Here is a 7,918-nt window from a genome sequence, read left to right on the forward strand (position 1 = left end):
CTTCGGAGCGGGGCGCCCAGTCCGCCTCGCCTCGCCTGCCGGGCCCCCAGAGCCACCGCCGCCGCCCGCTGGGCTTCCTCGCTGCGGGGGCCGCGTCGCGGGGCTGCCTCGTGCAGGAGGGGAAGAGCCCCGGGAAGCCCGGAGGGCGGCCGAGGGGGGGGGCGCTGCTGCAGTGGGCCGGGCCCCCCTGGAAGTGCTCGGGGGCAGCCACGGGGCGGCTTTGCCAGCGGGCGCCCTGCGGGCCGCCTCTGCCCCTCTTGGGGCTCCGGGAGCGGGAGAGGCTCAGCAGGCGCGTTCGGGGACTGGGGAACTCGAGTCCCGCCGGCCCTCGGGCGCTCTCCAGGCGGCGAAGGGTCGCGGCCCCCCGGCCGCCAAGGCGAGAGTTCCCCTGCCGGGCAGGCCGCGCTGGGTGGAAGCGTCAGCCGTGCCGGGAGGTCCAGCCCCGGACGCACGAGCCCCAGCGCGCGGCAGGAGCGCAGAGCCGTCCAGGCAGCGCAATGGCGACGCTGCGCCGAGGGGCTCACAGAGGAGGCGCCGGCGCAGCGAGGCTGACGCGGAGGAGACGCCTGCCCCCGAGCGGTGCCCAGACCAGGCACTGGGAGTGCGGCCCCCCCAAGCACCGCCCACTGGCTTCGAGGGCGGGCACGCACCAGCCAGTCACACCTCAAAGGCACATGGCGGGCGGGGCTCTGGCCTCGGAGCGGCGAAGACCCTGAGAAGGAACTGCTCCCTCTGTGGGCCGCGGCAAAAGGCAGCGTCAGTGGCCAGTTCGGGCCGTCCTTTCCCCTCCCCCGCAGCCGAGCTTAGCATCAGGGTTGCCTGGCAGACCAGGGCAAAGCTGCACCTACCCAGCGGGTGACATCCCAGGCAGGAGCTCCTGCCTGCTCAGATGCCCTCAGGTGAGCACAGGGCAGCTGCCCGCAGTGCTGGAGTTGTGCATCCGGATCCTCTGCTGAAATGGAGCACTGGCGTCACGCGGTCTGGCCTGCCAGCTGCCTGCCCCTCCTTCGGAGCCTCTCTAGCCAGGGCAGCTGGCATTGCAGGGGTCTCCAGAGTGGAAGAGGCTGTAGACACTGACCAGGGGGAACATGGTGAGGGCTCCCGCCATGGAGCCCAGCTGCACCACAGCCCCACACCAGACAAGCGCACTGTGTCCCTCATCCCGCAGGATCACCCCAATCATCAGCTTGACGTAGGAGAGAGTGCCTGTGAAGAGGACCCAGCACAGCACCTGTGGGGAGATCCAGGTGTCACCAGGGGGTGGCGTCAAGGGCAAGTGTCTCACATACCCCCTGCCACCCTCAACCTTGTGGGCAGAGAATCAGGGTCCTCAAGAGCCATGGAGCATGTTCTTGTGCTCGCTCCACCCAGCCTCCTTATTGCTAGCACACTGCACTACCTGGTGTCATCACAAGCAAAACACCCCCCCCCCCCCCACACACACACACACATCACAACAGACGTCAGTGCCAGGCTGGTCAGTGGGAATTTTCACCCACAATTGTGGCTGTGGGCAGTGCAGGACCAGGGAAACCAGGAGCTTCCCCTCACCTTCCTCCCTGGGCATCTTCATGGGCCTGTCTCTGGTCAGAGGCACTGCCTCCCTGGTAACGGGTGATATCAGGAGTGATGGAAGGGGGTTATTTTTGGTGGTGGCCCCTTTTCTTTGGCAGCTTTAGGATGGATGAAAAAGGGGTTCCCTCCTAGTACAGTAGAGTGACTGGTATCTCACATGGACCAGCCTAGAACCCAAGGGTCACGTGACTGGTCCTCAAGGAAAGAGGGCTCCCAGCAAGGGTCAGGGAGGGAGGGAGGTCTGTGCAGGGCCACAGGGGTGAAGTGGGGGGGAGCTGTGGCTCGGAGGGGGACATGAGTGGGGGCTCCTCCAGCACACCAGAGTCCGTCTGGGAGAGGAACTGGAGGACCTGCCCCCCACCCGAGGACTTTTTGATGGAGTGCTGCTGGGGTTGTAGGGGCTGGCCGTGCCCCGGTCATGCACACTCACAATGAGAATGGCCCCGCCGGGCACCTGCAGCAAGGGAGGACAGGGGCTCAGCCCTGCCACAGCCAGGATGTAGGCGGCAATGAGCGAGCCGATGGTGGCCAGGGCCCCCAGGAGCACCAAGGACCTGGGAGGGCAGAGAGGAGAAAAGAGTTATGGAGTCCCACACCGACCCTTCTGCTCCAGCTCCCCCCCCCCCCACAACCCTGCAAAGCCAGTAACCACGACATTCAGCTCTGAGATCCTTGCTCACTCTGGGTTTTCTGACTCACCTCCATTAGTGTGGGGGAAGCCGAGTGGCAAGAACTTGACCCCCCTGGCTGGGTCTGGAGCAGAGCCTGGCTTGGTTGTCAGCTGGGCGTCTCTCCCCCCCCCCCCCCCCGGCCTGTTACTTCCTTTTGCTGCCCTGTCTCCTGCTGGGTCAGGCCCAAGGGGGGAGCATCCAGTCCAGCATCCTGTTTCCCACAAAGTCCCCCCCCCGCCTTTGGGAAGCCCCCAAGCAGGAGAGGAGGGCACTCCTGCCACGTCTCACCTGCAGCTGGGATTCCTGGAGGTGGCGCGTGGCCAGCAGGTCTAGTAGCCATTAAGCAACCCCTTTCAAAGCTGTCGCAGTGAGTAGCCACCACTGTCTCTTGTAGCAAGAAATGTGGTTGATGCCTTGAATGCTGTGGGAAGGACTGCCTTCTGTCCAGCCTAAAGCTCCCAGTGTCATTGGATGCCCCTGTTCTAGGCGGAGGAAGGCTCTTCCCACTCTCACCACACCATGTATAATTTTAAAAGTCTCAGTCATGTCCCGTCCCCCCATTGTCTTTTTCCCAAGTGAAAAGCCCTGCATACTCTCGCCCTGCCTCCTGAGGGTTCCTGTCTTCTGATCACTTTGGTTGCCCTCACGTGCACCTTTCTCAGGCCTACACTACCTTCTTGCAGTGTGGGAGCAGAACTGTATTCCACATGTGGCCACACCATAGACTTGTAGGGGGGCAATGCAAGATGCAGTCCTTCTCCATCCCTTTGCTGATGACCCCAGCATAAGATTTGCCTCCTTCCCTGCTGCCACACATTGGGTCAGTGTCTTCCCCAAGCTCTCCACCACCACCTCAAGGTCTCTTTCCTGGAGCATCACTAATCGACAGCTCAGTCCCCATTGGTGTATACAGGTCCAGCCTATTTATGCACGGACTTTTTATCCACGGATTTGACTCAACAGGAATGGCCCCTGCAAATGAGAAGGAATGTGCTGATCCCTGGAGAAGGGGGAAAATGCATCCCTTTAAAGTCAGTTAAAAAAACTGAGCAGTCCTTTAACAATGGCCTCCTTAATGAGAGAGGGGGTGGCAGCTGGCTAACAATCCATCAATCCTTCTCTCTCCAGGCAACCCTCCCTTCCCCCTGAGCAACTGAAAGAAAGGTGATCACTTTGCATTGGTGAAGGGAGGGGCTGAGTGAAGCTCCTTTCTAAGCGCTTGGAGGAAGACTGATTGATGGATTGTCTTCTTAATGACTCTTATCTTACATCACAAAGGTCAGCAAGGCTGTTTTTCAATCACTGGAGCAAAGAAACTTTGTTTTTAAAAATGATTTGGTATAGTTCGAATAATGAGGCTCAACCTGTATGTGAACCTGGGAGTTTTTGCAGCAAGGCACATCACTTCCTACTTTATGATACTGAACTACCTTTCTCATTGGCTGCCTGGTCACAGGATCAGTCTGGAGTGATCCTTTTGCAGCTCTTCTCAATCTGCTTTGGTTTTTACCACCCTGAATAGTTTGGTGTCATCTGCAAATTTGGCTATCCTGCTGCCCCCCCCCCCAAGTCCAGATGATTGATTGATGGATTGATTGATTGACAACTTTCTACCCTGCTTTATCTCCCTAACAGGCATTCATAATTTATGAACAAATGGAAAAGTACAGATCCTAGCACAGATTCCCACTTCTTCCTTTCTTCCACTTGTGCCAATTGCACCTGTGTTCCTAATCACTGCTTCTGTCCTTGAACCAGGTGCTGACCCACAAGAGGAGCTGTGCTCTTATTCCAGGACAGCCCAGTTTGCTCAAGAGCCTTTGGTGAGGACTTACTTAAAGCTTTCTGAAAGTCCAAGTATTGAATGTCACCTGCAATGGCCACTTGCCTGTTGACTCAAGGAACAGTTGAGTTCCTCCCCCTTGCCTTGTGCTGTGCTGTGGCACAGCCACCACACCTCTGCCTTGAGCCCAGCCCTGAGCAAGGTGGCCCCGCGTGTCCTGGTCTCGTTCCAGCTGCGTTCTCCGCATCCCACTCACCTGCTGGGCAGGAACATTCCAACGAAGCAGGCCAGCGGGTTGGCCAAGCTAGCCAGGGTCGCTGCCAGATGGTAAGCAGAGTTTCCGTAGGGCAGGCAGGAGTAAGACTGCACAGCGGGCAGTACCCCGTTGGTCAGGGCATTCACCCAGGCCAGCATCCCAAAGATGTAGGCCACCTGGGGCCAGGAGTAGGCGCCAGAACCGAAGGCCCTTCTTCCCACAGCAGCCCTGGTCGCAGGCTGGGCTTCCGCCGGGACTTGGCTGCCGCCCCGTTCCTCCAGCTGCAGTGCTGCTTGGCGGCCCTCCTTCACGTGCTCTTGTCTGGCAAGTGGGAGGTGATTGAGGAGGACGAAGGCAGCCAGGCACAGGGCCATCATGCTGGTGAGGAAGAGGAAGAAGACACGCACAGGGAAGCGGGCCGCCTGCTGCTCCACCTGCAGCCTGGTAGCGTTGCCCGCGTGGCTGCCGTTGACACAGTGCACTGCGCCCACGCCCTGCCCCAAGGCCACCAGCCCTGGCAGCAGGCCGCTCAGGCCCTCCCCCACAAAGTAGGTGGTGAGGTACTGGGGCTGCATCCGCCGCATGTAAGGCAGGAAGGTGACCGAGGAGGTGCAGTCCACCAGCGCGAGGCAAAAGATCAGGGAGAGGAGGGCTGTGCTGTGGCGGGCGCCACCCACGACACTCGTCTCCCCCCAGAAGAAGGCCAGCAGCAGGCAGGCCAGGCCGCCCAGGCCTATGAGGGCGTAGATGAGGCCCACCTCGCTCAGCCGGCCGGGCAGGAAGCGGTGCAGCAGCGTGACGGCCAGTGGCCCCCCATTGGCCAGCTGGATGATGATGGTGAGGTAGGAGGGCAGGAGCCAGCCTTCAGGGGCTTCGGGCACAAGGAGGGGCAGCTCCACCCACACGCCGTTGATGGCCACCCAGGCACCGGTGCCCAGCAGGCAGGTCAGGAGGTGGACCACCAAGCCCATGGCCTCGCCGTCCGCTGCAGCTGGCTCTGGAACGATGCAACAAGATGCAGCATTAGCGGACCCGCCTCTGCCCCGCATGCCCCTCTCTGCCAGATGTGTGCAGCTGGCACTGCATTTGCCACCGCTGTCCTCGCTCATCGGTTCTCAGCAGACCATCCCCATCTCCCTCGGTGTTCTTTCTCCACCACAACAGTCCTGTTCTGAGAGCAACACTTGCGTCCTCAGGAAACTTCACGAGTCCTGCATGTGCAGCTTCCCGTGAATTATGGCTATTGATGCCAGTGTTGCTGTGTGTCGAAACTGGGGCTTCCCACTGCAAACGTGCACAGAGAAATAGAGGGGTGTGTGTGTGAGATGGTGATGGTGAGCATGCACAGGTTGCGCACATTTAAACAGTACCCCTGCAGGGAATCTCCTACAGCGGAATCCCCTCCGTAGATGTGACTGGGGTTGGATGGAGACTCACTCCTGTGGGAGAGAGTTGCGCAGATGTTCTCTGTGTGTCAGCCCTTCATCCTGACAGAGGTAGGAAGGGAGAGCCTGCCCCAGTCCTTGCACAACCGCTCAGGCCAGTCACTGCCAGGGGAACTGGAGGGGGGGGGCAGGACCCCCAGACAAGCACATGGCTGCTGCTGCTCTTCTGTGCTGGACTACCATCTGCCCTGGCCACTAGCAAGTCACAGGGACTGGCCCCTGCTGAAGGCTTCCTTTTCCTGAGGTGATCTTTGTTGGTGGGGAGGGCCTTCCCGGCAGGTGCCTCAAAGGAGGGCTACGAGCACACTCCCCAAAACACTTCACATAAGCACCACTAGCCCTCCTCAGGACTGTTAGGTTGTCTGATTGCCTGGTCAGACCCACACAGGGTCCATCGTCCAACAGCACCTTGGGAAGCCCATAAATGAAGCCCAGAGCCAATGCGTGCCTCTGTTTCACAGCATCCAGTGTTCAGAAGCACAGTGGCTCCAGAGACCCCAGGGACATAGTGTTGCAAATGGGTCAGAAGACCTCTCTGCACATTTCTCTAATCTCCTTTTAATACCACAGAAGTCAGTGGCTATCTTGTGGCAGTGAGTTCCACAAATTAATCATGTGATATGAAAAGAAGGACTTGCTCTTGTCTGCTGTGTGTCTGTTGCTCAGTCAGTGTCTCATCATACTAGAAACTGAGTTCTACTAGAGAAGGAGAAAAAGTTAAGAAGGTCCATTTTCCCCACATGGTGCCTTACAAGACTCCTGGGAAGGAGGCTGGTCTCAACACCCTCATTTCCTAGGGGCTGGTTTTCCACCCAGGGCTGAGATTTCCATCTCCTGCTCTGCGGAAGGGAGCAGCTGCTCCATTTTCAAAGCCAGACTTCTGTCCATTTTATCTGGGTCTGGACTGCAAGATCAAAAGGATCCAGGTTTTTGCTGGCAGGCCACTTGGACAAGTGCCGCAGAGGTGTTTCCTCTCCACAAAGGCTTTCCCAGAAGGTTCCTCTTCCTCACATTTTCATGCGGAAAGGGCTGGGCGTTTCCATGGTGGACATAAGAACAGAACAGGTTATATTTTCTGAGGAAGCTTGGGAGATTAACTTTGTCACAGCAGCTGCTTGTGTCTTCCTATCGTTGCACCACCGAGAGTGTCCTAACCTATGATAGCTTGGTGTGGTACGGAAATTACTCTGCAGAGGACAAAAAAGCTCTGCAGAGAATTATTAAGATTGTGCAGCACACCATCAACCTTCATCTACCAGCTTTGGAGGACATCTATACATCTCGCTGTCTGCAGAAGTCACACAGTATACTGAGAGACCCCTTCCATCTGCTCATAAGTTCTTTGAACTGTTGCCTTCTGGTGGATGATACACAACTATTAGAGCAGCACCACACGATTCCTGAACAGTTCTTATCCCACAGCCATAATTACGTTGAATGAGGCGATATAGTTGTTACCAGGCTCCTGGGCATTATGGTCTGTTATACTGTTTTTAGATTGTGATGCATGTCGTATAGAATGTGTGGGTGAGTGTGTAGAGTGTGATTGTTGGAATTGTAGTATATATTTATGCTTGTATCTCAAAGGCGCATAAATTTCGTGCTGTAGCACAATGACAATAAAGTTACTACTACTACTACTACTACTTGATGTTTGCCAGGATTCCCATCTGTCCCTGCCTTTGAATCCCAGAGCCACTTCCAGTTGGAAGCACGAGGCCCAAAGGTGGAAGGGCCCCATATTTCTGGACATTAAGGGCCAAATCCTATCCAGCTTTCCAGCATTGATGCAGCTACAAATGTTCCCTCACCTTAAGGAGGCCACCATGACTGCCCTCCCGCCTCAGGATGCCACGCACACCCCATTGGCATGGCTGCATCAGTGCTGGAAAGTTGAATTGGACCAGCTGGGCTGCTGAGTCAGCCAGCTCAGTCCTTCCAAGAAGCAAGTGGGCCCTGCCCAGGCAGGAGCTCAGGATGCCTGCTTCAGCACCGCAAGGCCCCGGTTGCGAGGGCAGCTTCTTCCAAGTACTGCAGGAAGGTTGATCATGCCCAGTGTAGACAGAGGAGCAGCACCGCCCCAGCATCAGCTGCAAGTTCCTGGTCTGCATTAGCCACTGCCAGAAGGGCCAGGAGGTAGCCTTGTGACACACCTACCTCCCCAGGAACGTGGAGGCCCCAGGCAGGG

At 57.6% G+C, this 7,918-nt stretch overlaps 1 protein-coding gene across 1 annotated transcript; it reads right to left on the reverse strand.

The window, feature by feature from the left end:
* Window positions 1-1,018: 1,018 nt before the first annotated feature.
* On the reverse strand, window positions 1,019-5,256 carry SLC52A3 (solute carrier family 52 member 3). The gene is made up of 4 exons (XM_066623056.1): window positions 4,507-5,256; window positions 4,286-4,461; window positions 2,006-2,129; window positions 1,019-1,231 (listed from the first exon to the last, which is right to left on the reverse strand). The coding sequence occupies exons 1-4, from the start codon at window positions 5,254-5,256 to the stop codon at window positions 1,019-1,021; spliced, it is 1,263 nt and encodes a 420-aa protein (XP_066479153.1).
* Between the last annotated feature and the right edge of the window lie 2,662 nt (window positions 5,257-7,918).

Source organism: Tiliqua scincoides, chromosome 4 (genome assembly GCF_035046505.1).
Source record: "Tiliqua scincoides isolate rTilSci1 chromosome 4, rTilSci1.hap2, whole genome shotgun sequence".
Classification (NCBI taxonomy): domain Eukaryota; kingdom Metazoa; phylum Chordata; class Lepidosauria; order Squamata; family Scincidae; genus Tiliqua; species Tiliqua scincoides.